The 23,349-nt window shown below is 36.1% G+C and overlaps 1 protein-coding gene across 1 annotated transcript; it reads left to right on the forward strand.

Annotated features, from left to right (window-relative positions):
- Positions 1 to 1,907: 1,907 nt before the first annotated feature.
- On the forward strand, positions 1,908 to 21,756 carry LOC139152448 (WD repeat-containing protein 38-like). Its single transcript, XM_070725562.1, has 9 exons — positions 1,908 to 2,296; positions 3,758 to 3,878; positions 8,616 to 8,732; positions 9,611 to 9,708; positions 11,460 to 11,540; positions 11,934 to 12,065; positions 16,928 to 17,077; positions 18,373 to 18,420; positions 18,994 to 21,756. Exons 1-9 carry the CDS (start codon positions 2,225 to 2,227, stop codon positions 19,084 to 19,086), a joined length of 912 nt encoding a protein of 303 aa, XP_070581663.1. The 5' UTR covers positions 1,908 to 2,224; the 3' UTR covers positions 19,087 to 21,756.
- The last annotated feature ends 1,593 nt before the right edge of the window (positions 21,757 to 23,349 follow it).

Here is a 23,349-nt window from a genome sequence, read left to right on the forward strand (position 1 = left end):
AGCTTGGACTGGATTATCCTGTTTCATAAAGGTTTTTTTTCAGCTAGATCTAAATAGCAAGCAACTTTGTTGAAATATCATGGCAAATCTGCCGGGTAGCGACTGCAATTATGTAGAACCATGGAGGTAGTAGAGAACAGACCATGGATGGGACTGTGGCGATGACCTCAATGACCCGAGCGAGTTCGATACACGCCACAAGTACCGCTGCGATATCATAGCTAGGATTTAATGCGCATATACGTTTGAGTTTTGTTCTCTTGCCTACAAAATATCTATCGAAGTTGATAGTTGCTGCATTTCTATTCAGAGTTTTTGTTGAAAAAAGTAGCTATCTACGGCTAGCGGCTTAATTGGTCCCCCAAAATAGTACTGCTGAAAGTTTTTGGAGTGACCTGCAGAACGGAGTTGTAGAGCTGGGCAAACTGCGTAACACTAAAACTGGATCGCACAGTAACAAATGACGTTGCTGCGAAAACGAGCCCTGCCACTCCTTGACGTGTTCTGCTGCACTCGAGCTCCAATGACCAACCTACCCGAGTGGTAGAGGCTACGGATTCGCAGCAACAAATGACGGAAACCGATCGAGCCAGTAGCGACAGCTACTAGACTAGCTGAAGTCTATTTATCATAGAGTACAGGTATTTCTCGATATTTCGCGATACAATTAATTTCCATGCATTCTGGTGTATCTTATCATAAAGCAAGTTGATCAACATGTTCTGGCAATGACAGTTGACGCAGAGATGGGCCATACTGAAATAAGGACTCTGACAACAGCGCACACATTAATTAATCTTTATTAGGGAAACAAATGTACCGATCGGGACATAGGCCTATGATACCATTTTATTCATCTCGTTTTCTTTTATGACGCTTTTCCACATCATATGAGATGATATTTTCTTTGCGACAGCAGTCTAAATATAGCATGTCATCGACTTAGGGCATGCGATAACGTTGAGCCCTGCATTCACTGTCGTTATGACGATCACTTTCTCAGAGATATCAGTTTAAAACAAGAAAATTACCTTTTAAGTTTACAACTCGTCAAATTGGGCGGGTCAGCTAAATTTCCATTATCGATACTAATGATGTCAACAGAATGTTTAAGTTGGTTGTTGTGATAAAGTTAATACGAAAACGAATACGAATACGAATACGAAAATGATGTTTGTTTAAAAAATCTTTCCTCCAAAGACTACTACTGGCCCACAGGCGCTAATAGCTTGGTATCTGCTAAATAGATCGATTTTCGGCTCGATCGATCGATCCCGTGGTCAGTTTGCCCGCCACTGTAACCTAGTGAGTATTTTGGTTACAATGGCGCGCATATCGACTACGGGATCGATAGATCGAACCGAAAATCGATCTATTCAACAGACTACCCAGCTAAGGAGTGCCTGTGTACTGGCCGTTTGTTTTTAAAATCTCTCCTCTAATTATACCAACGATATCTTTCAATCTAGGGCCTAAACAGATTGGATCTTTTTCAACTTACATTCTCAAATATTGAAGTATTGATAAATTGTCATATAAAAAGTACTGTAAGTTCTGTAAAGACAGAACTTTTATATAATACGTACGAAATTTGGACTAAAAATAAAAAATTTTGTCAGTGACTCCAATACGAATACGAATACGAATACGAAAACGAATACGAAAACGAATACGAAAATAACTTCAGCATCGTGTCACTTGCCTCGTTTTAAATGTTGGACTTTACCTTGGCCCCCTAACCGACTGCCAAAATTATGCATCCCCGATATCATTCAAAAGTTTCTTTTTTGAGTCACAATCTAGATAGTTCTGACTGCAGATGTAGAACAAGTGTGAAGCACCGTAAAACTATTTCCATAATTTAACCCCTATTCCACAAAAAAAGATTGTGCCATACAAAAGAATTCACAGTAACATAGGTGTACGTACCGGGCAAGCGCGATAAACACACAAGCAGAAAGCAAAGTTTCGTCGTCAAGCTACAGAAATATCTACAGTTTTGCCGAAATTCCCTTCTTTGAGTGGGATGAAGAGGATATGGTGACTTTCTGTCGCATTTATGTGGTTCACGTACACTCGTGAATCGGATGATATGACCACATAACCGAGGCTGTTCTCTTTTCGTCGAACGAAGTGCGAAACTGTCTACTGTACAGACCACACACGAGATGTGGCCGGTCGGTCAACAATACGCATAAGTCCATCGGTTCTTCATTACATTATTATGTTGTCGGCAGCGATTGAAGAAAACTTTGCAAAGCTCGATCTGCGAAATTATGACGGCCACAAAGACGAGGTAGGGTACCATTTCAATTATGTGAACATGCAGGGTCCGAAAATTGATCAAAGACCGCTCCAGTATGGTCTGCCTAAAATTCACACAAGTCAGTGTTCATGCAGAGTGTACAAATAGTTTGCGCGGGCAGCAACAGGTGTTTGCAATGACATCACGCACATTATGATATACATCATACAGTTAATAAACTCGCAACAATGTTTCGCATGAGTTGTTAATTATTATCCTCATCTCAGTGTTTTTCTGGAGGGGCTCTGATATTTTACACAATATCAGCAGAGATCTTATGAATGTTTTTAATTACTTATTTATTTATTTATTTATTTATTCATCATTCATTCACCTTAATGTTTTTTTAATCATCACTTCAAATAGCAACAACTTAATTGAATGTTTTCCAACAAGACAAATGCTGATAAAAAGCTATAGAACAAGTTTACATTCAGCATGAAAGCAAAATACGGTGTGCATGCAACCATGGACAGGGCCTCCTTCTATGATTGAACCTTGAAATGTGAATGGTAAATAAAAAAAACTTGTTTTGTTTGACCTCAAACTCCTTGGTCCCGCTCCCCTGAGAGAAATTGGAAGTACAAAAATCTAATGTTGAAATTTTGATTTGAACCACAGTCCCTCCACTGACAAGGGACTGTGTATTAACTGAAACTGCCTGATGATAATTTAACTATTTCACTTACTGCCCTGCATATGTGTATAGTTAGAACCAATGGGTATGTACATGCAACGGTATATTTGATTATGAGAGTGTTCGTGTAAAAATTGTTTTATGGATAATATATTGGCAAAAATTGTTAAGCTTTTTGGCAGATGAACAATAAGACTATCACTAGGTTAAAGTACGTTTTGTACAAAATGAAATAACCAGCCTTCATCTCTAACAATAGTTATATATAGGGATATATTCACCTTGATGCAGTACAATGATAAACCTTATATATCATATATACATTGTATTTTCTTACAGGGACATCTATGTAACAGTTGATAAATGTATTATTTTCATTCTGTAAAACAATTTTATGTTAACTTTTTATTTGTCTCCCTAAAATATACAAATTATGAGCCATGCCCAAGAAATGAATTATGTGCAAAATGCAATATTTTTGATAAATGAATTCAAGTCCACACTGGAAGTTTGCTGTCAACAAATACAGGCTACGTTGACAAAGTTGAACAGTACACATTTCAGTAGAACAAGGAAGCATATTTTACAATAATAGATTATGGAAAATACTAAAGATAAGTACATCAAAAGTTACAGATTATGGGGCTTAAAACACACATTGTTTTGTATGAATATATCCAGCAGACTACCTTTTCACAGTAGTGTTGAAGTTGAAATCCTGGAGTCAGTGTCACAGGCTTGACTGCAATACGTGTACCTGTTGCTTTGATGTGACATCTTATGCAGGATGTGAAGTCTGTCTCTTTGCATTGCAGGTTAATTGCTGTGCCTTCTCCCCCGACATGGAGATCATGATCACCGGCAGCGATGATGGCAGAATCCGTGTCTGGAATAGGGTCACAGGTCAAATGGTCTGCAAACTTAAAGGTCATGAAGGTCAGTAGACAGTGTTTCTACAGGAGCTAGCTATTTTTGTGCAGTGATCGGCTGAATTACTTTGACGCGGAGTTTATGGAGCATTTTATGGTTGAGAGGCATGCAAAATCCCTTGTGATTGTGCACGGAATTAGATTTGTATCCTGCAAAATTATCCATTAGTCCGGTAAACCCCTGCACTGTTGTATCTTACTCAGATTTATAAGGTCAATAACCTGAACACAGAGAAGATACGTTGGGTGGAATTAAGGCAGTAAATCTCCTAATTCTCCTGTAAAATATTATTTGTGTGTTTGTTACTCAAAATGGTGACCTGTTTCCGTTTCGCCGAAGTATTTGTGTCAAAAATCAGTGAATAAGCAGGCAGACGCCAAATGGTTGAGGAGTGAAAAAATTTGATCGCTGTTAAAATCTTTAGACCCTATCATGTTGTGAGAACAGCCATTCCATGAATGGTTTGACTTTTGTGCTTCATGAATGGTTTTCCTCTAGAGAAAAACTCACAACAACCTGCCAATATCAAATGTTGGAAACTGCTCCCTCTTGGGTTGACCTCAGTGACCTTGCATTCTGATGACAGACCATCGGTCCGATTGCGACTGGAGCTGGGTGGTAACTGAACATAATACCTACATGTACAATAATAGAGGCTTGGGAATTGTACACATTTCCTGTCCCTTCTTTAGAATGCGAGATCTCTTACAAGTGTAAAACACAGGAAATGCTTGTTCACTATGATGTAAACAGACACTTTACATGTGCGTTAAAATCCCCCAGCCAAAGTGCTAGGTAATGGAAAGGTATGTGTGACCAGTGAGTCAATATTTTGTTGAAGTCTGTCAGACATCGTGGCCTTTTCTTCGTCAGTCACAACAGACACCTGCTTCCTTTTCAACTGTAGCAGTAATCTTTCATAATTAATCAAACATCTACCCTACATGTATGAAAAATTGTGTTGTCCAGATTTTTATTATTATTTTAGAGAAAACATTGCTCAGTGCAACCAAACACTATAGTTACTCTGTGTTGGCTTTGTAGATATATGAATTAAGTATATTTTGGAAAGAAAATCTGTCATTTGTTTTTCCTGCTGTTTACGTTTTTTTTATAATTTTATTCCTGAAAGAAGATTACTGTTTTGTTTTGACGTACAAGGTATGGCCAAACTCAAAGTCAATGGGATATGAAACAGGATGGTCCTGCTTCATTAAAAAATTTTAAATGGGACATTTCAATCATTACATTACAATTGTGAGGCCAGACATGGAGAATGCTGAACTGTAAGGCTTATTTGTGGTTGGGCATAATTGCAATGGTCACACACACAAACACACACCCCCCCCCCCCTACATCGCCACAAAGAAAACAACGAACAACACGCCAGACATGGAGAATGCTGAACTGTAAGGCTTATTTGTGGTTTGGCCTAATTGCAACGGTCACCCCCTACCCCTGCGAAAAAAACATCGAACAACACACACAATCGGGCCACCTGCATGTATGAAAACAGATTTTGTAAATGTTTTAACCCCTTCCATCCTGACTATGGATAACTCAGTGGTGAAATGAGGGCGCCCTCACAGGTGAGGTAGGGAAATCCGTAGTTTAAGATCTCATTACATTTCAATCATTACATTACAACTGTGAGGCCAGACACGGAGAATGCTGAACTGTAGTGGGGACTGTGTCATCAGTGATGACTTATTGTGGAGAAGATTCAATTTTTCACAAATGTTCTGGGGTTTCTCAAAGAGGAGGCCAGTGGCAAATTGACCAGTTTCTCTCACGATTTTGCCAGCTACTTTCTTTGAAAATTGATACTTTGTGATAGCTAACATGTTTCTTCACCTTTTAGAAAGCCGTTTACTTTGTCTTTTGGGTTTACTTTGTCTTCTACTTCAAATCTAGCAAAACCCCTGATGTTAAAGTTGACAATAAACTGGTTCTAAATTAATCTGACTGTGATGGTTGTATAATTATTGAGCCTCAGACTCATCTCCTAGTACCAGAATAACACACAACACTTCACTTTTGTATCTTAATACATGTAACATGTAGTATATGTCACTAGATGTATAATGCTCAAAATGTCAGCATCACTCAACATATTGCAATTTCCATTGTATGTCACACAGTAATGTGAAAACCTTAATATCAATATTGATATAGGTACCTTAACATGAATATGTCAATAGAAAATTAGAATATCTCTCATGATAGCAGCTAAGGCAGTAAAGTACTATTATTAAAAAAACATAATCTATTTATAGTATATTTAGCTACTATAGACTATAGTCTATAGAATCTTTTGGGATAGGTATCCGTCCGGCGTCAGTCTGTATGTATGTATATGACATTCTTTTAATTCAAAAACGAATTGTACGTATTATTTCAGCTAGTAATTATTATTCTCACAGTGCTCCATTATTCAAAAAACTTCAAATTCTTGATATACATAAGCAGTTTAAGTTTCAAGTCGCTATTTTTGTTCATGATGCACTCCATGACAGACTCCCCCCTCATTTTAACTCATATTTTTCCCCTCTAGAGCATGTTTATGGCACCAGGTCTAAAAATAAAAGTATTCTTCATCCCCCTAAATTTAACTGTAGATTAGGCCAGACTTCAATCAGATTTGTTGGTCCAGTGGTGTGGAACAGTATTCCAGAAAACATTAAAACTATTCATTCAAGACATCTCTTCAAATGTGAATTGAAAAAGTATCTCTTATTAGGCTAGTTTTACCTTTAACTTGTCAAGGGTGTATTGCTTTTCTTAGAAAGTGTTGTATTGTTTTGATTCATATTTATTTTCTTATACTGTACTGATATACCGAGTCTAAAATTGTTCATCCTTATCAATTTTCTAAAAGGAACAGTGTAACCTAAATTATACCAGTCTTTTGAAAACTGTTGTACATTGAGTTGTGAGGCTGAGCCCGATTAGTTGCGGAATGCAACTATTTTTCAGTCCTTTTTCTCATTGAATTTTTGCCAGGTTTAAATGGTCTTGTATTGTCATTTTTTTTTTTTTTTTGTTTCATGACCTATGAGAAATAAACTATTATTATTATATTATTATTATTATTATTATGTATGTCCGTTTGTGAGGCGTCCGTCCACTCAAATATCTTGAGAACCGCAGTACTTACTGATTTGATATTTGTGGTGTAGATTAAAAATATGATTTTGAGAAACTATTTTTTTTAATTTTTTGATATTGTTGAAAATAGGCAAATTAATGCCAAAAAAGACGTTTTTGGTAAAAAATCTTCTTCTTCATAACCGCTGGTCAGACAGCTTTGTTATTTGGTATACAGGTCCCTAGGGATAACCCAACTTAGATTTGTTCAAATTGTGATGAAATATGCAAATCTGTATTTTGAATTTTTTGTCATTTTTGGTCAAAATTTGACTTACATTGTATGTAATTCTTGTACTGTATAAACCCTATCAATTCACCCAGAAAAAAATAATTAATATGATTTTAAATAATTGAATTAATTAGGAAATCATCAAAGCCAAAATAATTTCAGTGTAGAATTATCAGAAAGTTCAACTTTTTTTGACAGGTCATAGTGAAATGCTTACCATCTCGGAGGATTAAAACATGTAAAGGCAACTTTCCTGAATGCCAACTTTGACATATTCTGAACCGTCATTTATTGTGCCCTGTATGTTATCTAAAAGAAATTGCTCATAATAGTTTGTCATGATAGGGTGGTCAAATAAATAGATATAGAGAAAGTTCTAATTTCCGTTTATGGTTGACTTGGTAAGGATAAAATAAAATTACTTTTTGCGGAAAAAAAATAGAGAGGCCAATTAAAAGAGTGGTCAAAGTGATAGGGTTTTTATGGTAAAGCTGGGCTGTAAGATTCCTCTTGTGCTATTTATAGCAATTATGCAATCTGTGTAAACAGTGCAATGAAAGTGTACATGATTCCTTATAATGCTTTTGATGACCTTGAACTTCTTCAGTTTCAAACATTTGTCTCTTCAGTGTGCTTTCTCTGAGTACGTACAGTCTCAACTTTATTCAACAGAACTTACTTTCAATGGTCAGGCCATCCTGAAATGAGCTATCAAAGATATCCACCTTCTCCATCAATACATGTGTCACAAAGGTTATTGTCTACATAACACAGCAAAACTCTGTCAACTGTTGAGTCGCTTGTTTTTTCAAAACCGCTGGTCAGACAGCTTTAATATTTGGGTTACAAGTCCCTAGGATGACCTTAGTGAGATAATTTCATACAGTCAGGAAATACTTAATTTTGTATCCATGTCTATAGTAGCTTCAGGGACTTTGGCCCTATATTTAATTGACTTTCATCAGGTGTAAGTTTAAAAACACAACAACAACACTAAAGAAGAGACTCTAACTGAGCATGTGTCAGTATTTTGTGTCTTTGAGTGTAAAATGTGTCGTGTGAAAAGAATTCTAATAAGATTACATTGACATTTAAGGAAACTGCTAAGGGATGTCTGTATTGGTACTACTTGGAAAATTCTATGTTTAAATCAGAATTCCTAGATAAATACTGTCTTGAAGTAAATATTAACACTTACAATATGTACATATCTGCCTAAGTAAGTACATGTATGCCTTGCGTTAATTTTTAATAACATCAGCACTAATTGTTTACTGATTTATTTACTTACTCATTTACTCATTTATTCATTATTTGTTGTATATTTATTTATCTATTTATTTATTTATTTACTTATTTGACAGGTGCAATCAAGAGTGTAGCTATCACCAATGACAGCAAGTACTTTGCCAGTGCTGCTTACGATGGCAATGTCATCATATGGAGAACAAGAAATGCTGAGATTGTACACACTTTATCAGGTATTATCCCATAAAGGTATATAGTCACCTGTAATCTAAATATGCCCATATATGGTCAAAAGGGCGTTCCTTGGTATTCAAAATGCCCATGTGAGGGCGCTGTTTTTAATAAGCGGCCACCCGCTTAAAATCTGTGATTGGTCAGATTTTCTCTTTCCCTGGTAACTGTGGCAAAATTGGAACAGGTGACAGTATAGCTTTAAGTATGATTGGTACTCAGTGGACTAGTATGATGTAGTGATGTAATGTTATATCTACATTGGCAATTCAAACATACTTCAGTTAGTAACAGTTGATACAACTGTATTTTATTGAGTCAGACCAGAGTACATCTCTGCAGTCAGTACTCCGTTTTGATTATAATGCTCTTTCAATGTGACCCTGTATATGAACGATTTGCTGTCATCAAATTTTAATCTGATGGAGCCAGATCAGGATATGTTGTTGAAGTACTATTTGTTAGAGGATAGGCGTAAGGACATGTCACACAGTTCATAACAGGTTAAGGTAGAATGGGACCCACGGAAAGATATTTGGACTCTCAAAGTTTTACAATTCTTTTCTGATCTACCACTTTTTGGGGCTCATTTCAAGTCTCTTGGAGTAATAAAAAATTTCACTGTCTCAGATTTTACTCTGCAGAGAATATCAGTGTATCTAGATAAATGTCAGGTAATGTGTTTCTGTAGTACCAAACTTTGCATTTGCCCGGTGACCCCTGACTTTTTTACAATTGATTTGTTAAGATTATAGCTGAAAGTTTCATTGTGGAAAAATTGAGCAAAAGTTTAAGTCTTTCACTTATGAGATGCATACTACCTTAAGTTCTGACACTGTTTCATCTTTTATTTGTATATTAATTTTTTTGATGTTACTAGGTCACTGTAGGAGTGTTGAGACCATCAGCTTCTCACCAGATTGTAATTTGCTATGCTCAGGATCATGGGATAACTCTGCAATTGTGTGGAACGTAGAGGTAAGACTCTCTACCCAATCACATCACAGAATGCAAATCATGCAGGTCATTTGACACAATCGCATCGATGACATAAAATAACTGAAATCATATCGGTATGTCATTACTTTTAGACACCAGGCACAGTGTTTCATCTAGGCTGCGCGATTGCGCGATTCCCCCTCTTTGATGTGCTGCGCGCCGCTATCTGTACGTAGAAGGGGCGACCCATCGCGCACTGCTTTGAGCTGGCTGGAATGGCATATCAAATATCATGGGTGTCACTTCGATGCATTTGGCCCGTTATCGGCACCTGTTAATACTTTGGCAACAGGCATTGTATAGTGTAGCAAGAACATGTACATGAAAGGGACTAATTTTAGTTCGATTTGATACTTTTTGTACTTTCCGTATTTTGCATTTTGATTTTGCATATGAAAGCCTGTCAGCCCATTTAGAGTCACGTTCACAAAAGTTCATTGCCCTAGCTATATAAGGTTTCTGTGTCACATTATCTCTGTACGATTGAGAAAAGGAGACAAACTATCTTGTACGATTGAGAAAAGGAGACAAATTGAAGTTTTTATGCATAATATGAATGTCCATAACACTATGAAAATAATTCTGGTAGCAAAAATTGACACGGAAATTGGACTTTACTGTTACATAAACGTGTTCAGTTCAGTGAATGGCATTGGCACTGTGACTGCCGCGGGACTGCATGCAATGAGAGTCAGGAGCAAGCTGTAGTGTCAACGGGCCTGGTTATTGAATTCAGTGAACAAACATTGACTTATTTTTTGGGCAAATAAACCGTAAAGTTAACTGTCGGTGACAACCAGCCTTTCTGTTTGTTATTTTCCCATTGTAAAATGACTGCCAAAAAGCAATTAGAGTGAATCTGACATCGAGAAACTCCACATTCAAAGCATGGCAAACAGAGACTAGTCTGACCTCCTAAGTTGTTTGTTTTAACTCTACTGAGTCTGCGCACAAGACTACAAGACCAGCTAGGTCACTAGAAAAATACAGCTAACTGGTTTGTATAGGGCAATCTTGATCCAAACTAGTTAAGGGATGATATAAGCAAAGTAAAAACGTGACAAACAAGTATATTATTTTTTTCAGAAGATAGAAAAACATTCCTTTATTACTACTAAAGATTTTTTCTTGCGTTGTCTAAACGCACACAGTTCAGTTAAAAATGAAAAAAAAATCCCTTGAAGGTACATGTACAGTGGAAATGGCTTACGATGTTGTTATGTTTGAATGTATTTTAAGCCCTAAGAAAGCAAACATACAGAATAAGTACAAACAAACATACAGAATATTGTAGCGTACAAAATACGCTACAATTTTTCCAGGAATATTAATGCGTATGAATATTAATGAGCCATCCGCCACTCTTCTAAGCTCTATATACATTCACAACAGTGATACTCAAATTTGTTGACTTTTGAAAAAATCCTATAGAGGATGGTGTTTGCAGTCAGCATCTTGGATTGTGTAAGCAAGTGATTTATGGCTTGTAGTATGTATATCACAAGTGACATCACTGCAACATTAAAACTTATGTGTAAAGCCGTGATTATATGTTTCAGTTAAATCCCCCCCAAAATTTTAAAATCCCCCTCAAAAATTCCTGTAGAGGGGGACCAGTCCCGGTGTAGCATCCTAGATGAAACACTGCAGGCAGTAAGTGTGATATCAAAGATTACATTTCATGTGACTGCAAAGCTGACAATACAACAATTATTCTCTTTCCATTCCAGAAAGGTATTGCTGTGTATATTTTGAATGGTCACAAGAATATGATCCAGTGCTGTATTTTTTCATATGATATGAAGTATCTTGTAAGTATGAAGTTTTACATGAATTACTACTGTTTTGATTATGCTGATGAGCTTATAGATTTTACCATGGTGATACCCAGTCATTTTATTGTAAACAGGAATATTGTCACCCTATCGGCACACGGCAACTAAGTCTCAGAGGGCACATACCAGTATATCAATTGGGATAAACAACTTAATATTTAAATCAAAACTGCCTTTTATTCTCTCTGTTTTAAAATTTGAATTTTTATGGGTTATTCAAAAATATTTCATGGACATTGAGGTCATATTATAGCCAGTGAAGAGGTGGCGTTCATTGGTGTATCTCTCTACACTACACATTTGTCAGAAACACTCACCACCATAGATATGATTTCTGCTGACTGTCGTTCTTAATTTTTTTTTGGCCAGGCAACTGGTTCATGGGATCACACAGTTCGGGTGTGGCCATTGGGTGGCAACCGTGGAATGGACGCTGTCAAAGTTCTTGAAGGGCATACTGGTAATGTACACGCTGTGGCATTTTCAAGACAGGGAATGCTGGTGAGTGGATGGACCAAGTCAATGGTAAAATTGAAATCAATATTGGAAAAGAAATAGGTCAATTACAAATGACGTTACAGTACCTATCTTTAATAGTCGTGCCAGCGGCTTACTGACTACGCATGCGCATATTTATAATATACTATGCGAGTAACCGGAAGTGTACCCCTCTATCATGGGCGCCGCCATGTTTTTTTTGAGTACTCGTAAATAAACAAATACGAAACAAATTACTATTATATAACATGCCTTTTATAAAATATACCTCTTTTATTAGCCAGTAAATGTTATTATGCACCTTGTCGCTGATACAAAATATCGTTAATAAAGATAAAGGGAAAACTGTCGTGCATATGAACGGGGGCATACGCAAAGAATGCTGGGATTGAATTTTAGAAAAGCGCCCCCTGTGTCAATAATTAGATTCAAAAATTGCCAGTTTTTAGATGGAACGCTATAGTTTTCAGCTTGCAGGTGGAAGATGGGCAGTGCGGTTACCATTGCAATGATAGTGATTGCATAATACAGCCCTTGTTTAACGCAATAGGCTGTTATCATTGTAAAAATTGCCAATTTTTGTCCAAAATTTTACACGTTACAGAAAATCTATACCTGCACTGCTGCAGGGTTTGACATTGTGTACCGTACGTGAACTGCTTTCATCAGAAGGAAACTGGGCATAGTTGTCATATAAACGTTTATGAAGAAGGTAAAGGGCGACAAATTCGGACGCGCACACGCTTTAGAACGTTACTGCGCAGATTTAACTCCAGCCTGCCGCAAATGGGTTATTTTGTAGCGCATATATTTAACATCACCTGTCATTGTTGAAATTGCGCTTTTACCTAATTTTTTGACCCAGTGTCTTAGAAATACATGTGACCTGTAACCTTGTCATATTATGACCCCCTAGGAAGCTTTTTTTTATTCAATATGAGCGAAAAATTAACATTTCTCTCCCATTTATATGGCGCAAATTACCCATTCACCTGGAGATATTGTAAAAAGTAGCATGGTGACACCCTTTTATTAAAAGTGTAAACTAAATGGTATTATGTCAGGAGTTTATTCGCCAAGTTTGGTCAAAATGACACCATTCAAAGCAACAGGAAGAAAGTTCGAAATTATGTAGTGATATAATTTCGATATCATCATTTTGTAATCGATACTTAGGCCAAAAAAAAAAAAAAAGCTGTTCAACGGGCGGGATGACTTCAAAGTTTGGTAGGTAGGGCGGATTTTTTTTTTTTTTTTTTGATTTTTTTTTTTGGTTTTTCTTGAACAGAACATATAATATAAACACTTTTTGTGTGTTTCATGCTTTTCTTAGTCACATAACATATACTGGATATGTTGTTTAGTACGTTCATGATATTTTCATTTTTGTTGACATGGGTTGGTTGTCTCAGAACAGCTTCTTTGCCTTCACTTCTACAGTTCAATCTACAGGTGCCGCCAACTTGTAAATTTCATGAATTTCTCAAAATCATCACAAAACCTGTTTTGAAGGCTGATATACTGATTTTTCTTATTTTTGACCCTGACCTAAACTCGGAGGGGAAAGTGAGAGCTGTTCGTAAGTGCCCTCCCACTGGTATACACTGAAAATGTCCCACTGAATTTTGATGCCCACTGCCCTCCGGTATCTACAGTCTGCCCGCTCCCCACTCCCCACAACAATTCAAGCTCCCTGCTGCCCTCTCCCTACTACTGAAATTCCCCATTGCCAACTAGATGCCCACTATGCAACCCAGATCAACACAAAACCATGCAAGCAGTAAGCAGTATACCTTGGAACATTGTTAAGCACGCTACTTTCCCCTCCCTCTACGTATTTTCCGGTGCCCACTGTCAAAAATTTTCTCCCGCCCGCTGAAAGTAATGACATTTCTTCCCCGCCTACAGTAAATATCGATATTTTTCTCCCACCCGCTGATTAGTTTTGAAATCTGCCCGCCCGCTGAAAAACTTTGCACGAACACCTTTTTGCACGAACAGCTTCGTTGGTTGCACCTGAATCTAACGGAGCTAATTTCTGTGTTGGTGTCACCAGCCATATGAGCACGGTGCATTCCAACCAAAACTGGCGACTCAGAAACTGACGGGTCAGCCCCGGGGATGTCCGGGGTGACGTCGTTGAGCGAGGGAGCAAATTAGACCATTCCTCCTGTGTCCAAGTGAAACAAATGTCACAAGGTTGACTCCTTGTGCATTCTCGACAACGGAAACACAAATCATGTCTGTCCTGCAGTAAGAACTGCTGCTTACAATCACACATTCGATAGGAGAAAGCCATGACGGAAATCGGAACGAGTGATGACTCAAAGAACAATAAAGAATTTTCAAGGAACACTGAAAATACGAACACTAGAAAACATAGACTGTACAACCACTCGGACGTGAAATAACCGCCAGTGAAACAATACAGTACAGAGTGTCTATGCTATACGGAACACGTGGCGTAATAGTTTATTTTCCACGGCGTATTAACCCTGCCCTTCACCTTGATCAAATGTTTGTGATGCGCTTCCACCTTTACTCTTCAAATCATAGCCTGTATCAATCTCACTCAAGTCAATGTCATCGAAAATGTGAAGGTCATTCATCTTACAGACAGATGTTCACTGAATAACATCTCCGCGTTTCTTCAGATTCGTAAAGATTTCGGGAAAAAAAAAAGAAAAATGTGAAGTGGTCCAAATATGGGTCGGTCGGGCCCGTTGAACAGATAATTTTTTTTTCTCGCCTTATGTTAAAATTTCTTCACAAACATCATGAAAATAATACATTCAATAGATATGGATCTTAAGTCTTGGTATTTATTAAAATTAACTCATTTGCTAAGTGTTTTATAATTTCTTTCTTTAGTTTAAGTGAATTATATCATTTTTATTTATTTCTAACGATGCCATTTTATCGTCCGTTTCCATGGAAACGAGCGTGATGACCCCCATTTTTTATTTCATTTTTGCACTTGCACAACTTCCAAGAATATTTGTGCAAAATTTTCAAGAAAATGACACCACAACTTAATTTTGACGTAATTCGTAGTAATTCACCTTAATTACATTTTATCATGAATCAATACAAATAACATTGCCAATCTTAACCCCTGGCGCGACACCAAGGGCTGAACCCTATATAATATTATGTAAGAGTAAATAATTTTCCAATATTATATCAAGACTTTTGACAATATCAAGCAGAAGAACAACAAAAAATGGGATTTGGTAAATACCAATGTTGTGGTAAAAATGGTAAAAAAATCACATCTAGGGCTCTAACATAAGGCTTTTCCAAATTTCTATCAGCAACAGCTAAAGTTACACTCACACATTGCTACATGTACTGGTAGTTACAAATCTATAATCATGATCAGCACTAGTGGCTGCCATATCTGAGCCAGACACATTTTTCATCTCTATAGTGAAGTAAAACAATTAAAAGAGATATCCTTCCCATGATGCAACATTAATTATTTGCCTGCTCAAACTTCAGTGTAGTCCATTATAAGACGTAGGTACACAGCTGCGGAAATTTAGGAGAGTTGATTAGTTTATCTGTTGATACCTGTATTAGGCAATAGTCTGAGTACATCTTCTTAAGCTCTAGCAGTTTCCATTGTTTATTCAAATATAACACAATTTTTTGAAGAAATCTTTTGGTAAACACATAATAATTGTGTGCTGCAGCATGGAAGTCTTTCACATTCTGTTCAAGTTATATTTACATGCATAAACAAGTTTACCCTAACCTTTTGACCACTAGACTTTGGTAAAACCCAGTAACAGTTAGTTTCAATAGGGTGGTTGAATTCATATACAGAGAAATAGGGGTGAAATGGTCTGTTAACTATGGAATTATTATTGTTATAATATTATAAATCATGGCAAGACTTCCTACAATAACAATATGATGGTTGATTTGAATCGTTCCAAAATTCCATGCAACACTTCTTTTTATCATTTTTACAGGTATTTTTCTACTTTTGAAATGAGGTTAGACTGTTTCCAAATGTTCTTCACCAATGAATGCAGCATGTTTTTGTTAGACTTTCACACCTGCGTAGAGAAGATTCTTATTCTTAGCTTCTAGAAAATGGATTTAATATTTCATGTTTGCTGCATCTCTGAACTTGTGCTACAATCTCTGATCTAATCTATCAACCCCTTCCTTACCAACACGTTGCTTTACACACAAGGGTTATTTTTCCTTCAGAAAGGCTGTTCTGAGGAAAGAATATCTTATGGAAATCGTGACAACAACACCCATTACCAATGAAATTTGCTGTTGTTATTTTTGTTCCCCATACTGCATAGTTTGACTGCTGTTTCCTTTAATGTTTGCTTATTCAAAAAAATTGATCAAATAACAGTAATCTACAGGTAATTGTGCATATTCAATTTGACTTCTGCTTTGAGATATTCGTGCACTTGTGATTTAAAACTGCCACACGCCCCACCCCCTTACATACATGCACATACACATACACATCCACAATTTGTCATAGAACTTTTTAAATTTTTGCCTATTGGAAAAAAATTACTGTACTAAGAACACTTGACATGACAATTTAATATTGACAAGTGTTAATCTCATGCTCAATTTGCAACCATTTCTTCATAGATTAAGTTATCTGTTCAGTTTTTCAAAGATCACATTGCGAAGTTGGGAAGTACCGAAACTTTGGATATCAGGAAGTGTTCAGTTGACTCGCAAATCACAAAATTGGAAGTTCTAGGCATCCCTAGTTTCAACCCAACAGACCTTCTAAATTTGACATGATTTCCATTTCTTTTCATTAATTTATCAATGTCGACAGGCATCACCGAATTTTCATCGTTATTTGCTTTCACCTCTAGGCATCAGCCTCATGGGATAAGACAGTCCGTCTTTGGAACCCTGCTAAAGGTAATCTGTTACACATACTGAAAGGCCATGAGGGCTGGGTACAAGCAGTCACTTTCTCCACTGATGGTATTCTGGTTGCCAGTGCATCAGATGATGAAACGGTAATTATTACCTAGTTACATCAATGTATGTGAAAGTTCCCATTCTTGAGTATTTCAAAGTTTATTTTTTCTTGAAATGAAAGAGTGTATTCCGTTTTGTATGCTGGAGGTTCAAAAACTATCTAGGTGATACATAAAATTTGATAAAGTATCTGAGTATGAGTAGGGATAAGTGAACACACACCGGTACATGCAACCAGAAAGCTTTTTTCTTAGGGGTCCTCTTGCCCAAACTACTAGTATTCCTATCCCATAAGACTCCCTAGGTTACAAGTGATAAACACAAAATGCTGTCATTGTCCACTATTCCCAACTCTTGCCACTATCTCTATTGACCAATTAAACATTTTACATGGCAAAGAGTTTAGCAAGATTGACTGACTGAGTGTGTTCTACTGGTATTTCATAATCAAAAATGAAAGCCGTCAAGAGACTGTTGATGTTCCTTTGCTGCATTTCTTTGTAATTTGGTGTCATCAAAATGTGTTGCAATTTTTGTAGATATTTTTGAATGAATTCTCCCCATTAAATGAATGGCAGTAACATACGTTTGAGATGGAACGGGCAAGTAAACTAAAGAATTTTCACTTCATTTAAATGTCTTGCCATTTTCTTAAATCTCATATCACAAAGAAAACAGAGAATGCTATACATTTGTGCAGAGGATTCAATGCTGTGTGTGTGTCAATAGGTGAAATATGTTAATTTCTGTGAGAATTTGAATGTGTATATGCACCATCTCCACCGCTTTTAGCATACTGTGTGTAGAGTTGACTATATGTATGAACATCTATGTATTATTCAATTCATTCAGTCATGTACATCTGGTTTCAGTTTGTCGTTAATGATACTTTGATGCACATACATCTTCAGTGCACACTTTAACAAAAACTGATTTTAGTATGAAAGAAACTCATTAACATAATGCAAAAAGTTGCAACTTTATGAGTCTTTCAAAGCAATTTAATCATCAAATGCTAAATCCAAAGAAATGTTAAGTCTTTGCGTTTATTTGAAATAGATGGAGAAACTTCAGAAATACACCAAAGTAATGACTGCTTTTTATCATGGGGCTAGCATTACCTCTGTTACATCTATAGGAAGTCAATAAACTTTTTCAAAGCAAATTGACCACCCATATTTGTTTTCAAAACAAGTTTACATTAATTTTAGCATGGTGAGCAATGATTTGATTTTGAGTCGTGAGACACATTTTAATTCATTCACATACAACCTTCTCTATCTGTCTTTAAATGATAAGAGCATCTTTCCACAAATATTCTTATCCTCTGCAGGTCAGATTATGGGATGTTGTGACAGCGGAATGTCTCAAAGTCCTAGAGGTGAGTAAAAATTCTTGTGAGAGTTCTTTAGCATAGTTACATTAGGTCAGTATATCAATTTGTTGGTACAAATAGCATACCCAAAGTCCTGATGAGCTGTTTATATGATGGTGTATCTGTGTACTCAATGTTAAAGGGGCAAATCATTTATCAGCTTCATCTAAAAGCAAATTGGCCAACATGATAGAAAATTTAAAGTAAAACAATGGGCTAACACCATATAAGTACTTAATATTAACAAAGAATACAAGAACCAGGGATTGAGAAATGCCCCTTTAAAAAGTACTGATTGTTAATTACGGTGTCAAACTTTATTTACACTTTACAGCTTGCTAAGTTGTAATAATGCTGTGTCTAAGAATATTTATTTATTTGCAATGTTATGTTTTTAAGTTCGAGTTATTTCACTTTCAGTATAATTGTAGAACAGCCTCTCTCATATAGTTTTATTTTTGTGTAAATGGTACAAATGTAGTATTTTCTTTTCCTGCATGTACCTCAGCTGTGGGAACCAGCTTTAATATCACGCCTCAATATATTAAAATCTTGGAATTTTTTTCTTTTATCCCAAAGGCCAAAGCAGAACGTATCCATACATGTACTTTCACCCCGACAGGAACATTGGTAGCTTGTGGAGCAGCATCCATGACTCTGAAGATACCCTAAGCCCCAGCAATTTTACAGATCAGGTTAGCGCCCTCTAGCAAACATCTATTACTTTTACTTTGTTTCTACATGATTTATCAGTGTGGTGGGGACATTTAACAAGCTTGTTGTGCAATCAATTGTAGCCGTCCATTCATTAGTTTTAGTCCTTTCTTTTAAGTGCGAATAAAATGGGTTTATTTTTTTTAACACTAATGTGTAATGTTATCCCAGTATTGCGTACATTTCTATTCATCTCAGGTGTAAGATTTTTCTTACCTTAACCAAAAGCAGAACAGAAAATGGAATTTGTCTCATTCTGTAGTTTTGTAAATAGCAGCAGCTGGAGCAATTTCATTAGGGTTTTTAATCCTTCTGCTTCAGTTGTTGCTTCATCACTGAAAACAACGGTGCCAGACCTCAATACAGGGTGACAGACCTCAATATAGGGTGACAGGTTCAAGTTCACCTGCCCACAGTTGAGTTCCACAAGCACTTTCAAATCAGTAGCAATACCCGCAAACTGAGTATGATACTTATTTATAAAATGTCAAGCAATACCAGTTACTTCCAGAGACCTTAGAGTGTCTTCCGCCATCCTAAACTCTGCCTTGTTGCTACGGCAACAAGGAACATTAACTTCATCCATGATGATGGTGCTCAGATGGACAAATAACTGTATACTTACCAAAGCAATCCATCCTAAATATTTACATGAACTTCCATCCATTGATCATCCTTAGAACCCACTCAAAGAAACTTATGTGTGCCTTCCTTTTAGAGTGAAAAAGAACTTAGAACTACATTTATTTTGGAAATTTGAAAACTTTATCTTTGTGAGAATGTATTTTTAAATATTTTATTGAGTCACACATTTCATAGAAATTGTACATATTACAAGTGTTATGTAAAACAATCATTGTGTACACTCTTAACATATGCTGATGTGGTTTTTTACGTTATTATTACATGTATGTCTGTGCTACAATCATTCCAGAACACTTCATTACATAGATGTACCTTTTTAAGATATAGAATTTGTTCATCTTACCAATATTTGAAGATCTACTGTTTGTATTCGCCATTTTTCTCTAATGCAACTAAGTGATCACTATGTAGTAAAATTTTTCCAAAAGAGTTTATCATGCAATTTTCTTCCACCCTTTTTTGTCAGTAGGGTTTTTGAAATATGTTTAGCAGAGACGAAAATATTAAAAATGGAGCAGTTCTTTCCAGAATGTTTAGAATTTTATAATTTCCGCATATTTCTTCATGAATAATCACATGCCAGTTACTTATAATCACGGACGAGCAATATTTCCATTCTTTCAGGGGTGTGTGTCCACAAAATGGATTTTTGAAATTTTTCCCCAAACTACAAAATCTGACATTGTTGACTCTTCTGAAATGGTATTGCAACCTCTTCTTCCTTGTTGCACATGTTGCCCAAGTCTGGCCATTGCTAACTAACCATGATACTAGATCAAATTATTCAAGTAACAGGCATAAATATTAGATGGTTTGAAACAATATAACAAAAATCCTGTTGGCGTGTGTCATATTTAATTCAATTTTACATTTGGAAAAGCTACCATGTCATAGACATTATCTCTTCATCAGTCTTTACGATTACAATCAAAGTTACAGAAACATAAACCAGGGAGAGCCCTACTATGATATACTTTTGCTACAACTAAATCTGCTTGCAACAAGCAATAATGTACCCCTCCCTACAATACACCAAAGTTGTTACTCATCAACTAACTTGTGGTTTTTTTTACTGTTTTTTGTGACCATTGACTTAGCCCTCATATTCTTGCAATTGTCAAAGTGAACTGAACTATATTTTCTGACACAAAGCACAGTGTAACTGACTGTTGCTGGTTGCCCATCGGGGATAATTCGATGTATTGTATTATTGCCAATAATGAAACACCTTTTCTATACAGCATGGAGAGATTACTTGCATTTAATTTACAAAATGTCCTAACAGAAGCATCTTGATGTCTCTCTGTTTCATTGAAAGTCACTGATTGACACTTGGTGCCAAAAAATTTTGTATGTCATGTTTCGTATTGTAATTTTATGGCAGCCTTAAAGCTTGTTGCAAAATGCCACAATATAAACCAGAAGTGAAATTTCAAACCCATAACAAGACTAACACGCTTTTGTTGGTTGGTCCAATGGTTGAAGTCATTTGTGACAGATGTTACCACCAAAAGGTGCAAACTACACTTAAATATGTAAATTCATGCAAATGTATACAAACATTTTTCACACTTTCTTCTATCAGAAAAATGACATTTTTTCAATATTAAAAGTCAAGGACAAAATTAATGTTTGCAAAATTTGAAAATGTTTCTGCAGCCAAAGATTTATGCCGGCATTTTACCTCTGAAGGCATCCGTTAGATATACTGTGGAAAGATTCCTAAAACACTTTCAGAAGAAAAAGGTGCATTTTATTCAGCAGAGTTGCCATTGGTGCCTTTGTTTTTAGGGCAGAGCCTATATTTCCTTAAAGCTGATCAGAGTTTCATACTAAAAATGGAAGCATAGAAACTAACGCCACAGAATGTAACAGCCATGCATGTGTACATATGTAAATAACAATTGTCATGCCTTTGTTTTTATTTGTTTGTTTGTTTGTTTTTTGTCATTTTTGAATAAAACCATAAAGTTTGATAAAGCATTTGCTTGTATCATGTTTCATTAGAATTCATTAGTTCCAATGTACAGCATGAAATCCATTACACCATTAACCTAGCCACTCATTCAAAAAGCATACTCTGCTATTGTTTTAATTACTAACAATTCTCATTTTTTTTCTTTTTTGACCTCTTGACTACTGTACCTTGAATGCCGGAAATTTCTGGTGTCATAATTAATTACCACATGTCTTTAGTGCTTGAAAATTCCAGGAAATTTCTGTATGAGTTCAGAGTATCTTTGGTGCATCAGTTTTACTATATTTACGCAGTCAAAGTTGTTACTGTTTTTCTCTAACTACCATAGTTAGCTGCATCCCATCATCAAGAACACAGGAACCTACTGGCTTTAGACTTGCATTAATTAATACTGCCACTGAAAAGTCTTCACTACTTGGTGAAGAAGTTAAACTCAGCGAGAAAGTGGGTATTGACGTCTGATGATTTGGTCCCTACTTTCACAGCATGTACAATGTGCACCCAGAGACAGGGTCTTTTATCATGTCTTATCAATACACACAGTCATGAATGCATACCTTTAGTGATAAAATTTTAGTTGAAGGAATAAAAGATGTAATTTTTGGTAATATCTTCATTTTACTTTTGTTCTAGAAGCATAGTATATCAACTCCTCTTCCCTAAAATGTGCTAATACATGTACAATTTGCTCAGAATATGCAATTTCACTTTTGACGACTGAATTCAAGTCTGGAATATAATTCATTTGTTGACAAAAATCTTAGACATAACACACATATGCGGGCTGTGTTGCGTTGACAAGTTTAATGTTAGGCATTTAAACATGATTTTTGGAGCAGAGCAAGAAAACGTATTTTAGGAATAGATCAAAACTTTGGAATAATACTTCAAAAGGTACAGCCGATGGAACTTTGAATTCTATTGTATTTAGTGTAGAATGCACCTCTGGGACAGAATTCGGACTCTCAAATTTTTTTGATTCTTTTGTTATCTACCACTTGTCAAAGCTCATCTTGAAGCTCTTGAAGTAAGAAAAATTGTCACTGTCATAGTTTTTTGAAAATCAATAATTTCCCCATCAAATTAACACATTAATGGCATTTACCAATATATAGCCATATATTGGTAAATGTTGGGATTTTTGTTTCTCTAGTACCATAATTTGCGCTATGACCCCCTAATTTTTTTGCTTGATGGGGTATGAGAATGGTTGAAAGTTTCATTGAAGAAAGTTTGAGTGTAAACTTGAGTCTCTCACTTTCAAGATGTGTACTCCCTTAAACCTTTTAGTGCTATAATTTTGTCCCACCATAGTTTGAGTGCAACATTTTTCCAATTTTTATGAATTTTTCAGTCTGTATTTTTTTGGATAATTTTGGACTAAGTGGACACATAATTTGATTGGCTACAGTTTTTATCAAAATTTTGGTAAAAATCTGAAAAAAAATGGACTGGGGTACATTTTATAAAGTCTACAAAAATTGACTTTGGCACCTAAACGGTTGATGTTTTGGGTTGAGATGATACACTGGTAAACAAGTCATCATCAGATGAGGCAGCAGAAGGACACATTGACACACTGTGTTCTAGTGTTGAAC

The sequence above is a fragment of the Ptychodera flava genome, chromosome 16 (assembly GCF_041260155.1).
Source record: "Ptychodera flava strain L36383 chromosome 16, AS_Pfla_20210202, whole genome shotgun sequence".
NCBI classification, from domain to species: Eukaryota; Metazoa; Hemichordata; class Enteropneusta; family Ptychoderidae; genus Ptychodera; species Ptychodera flava.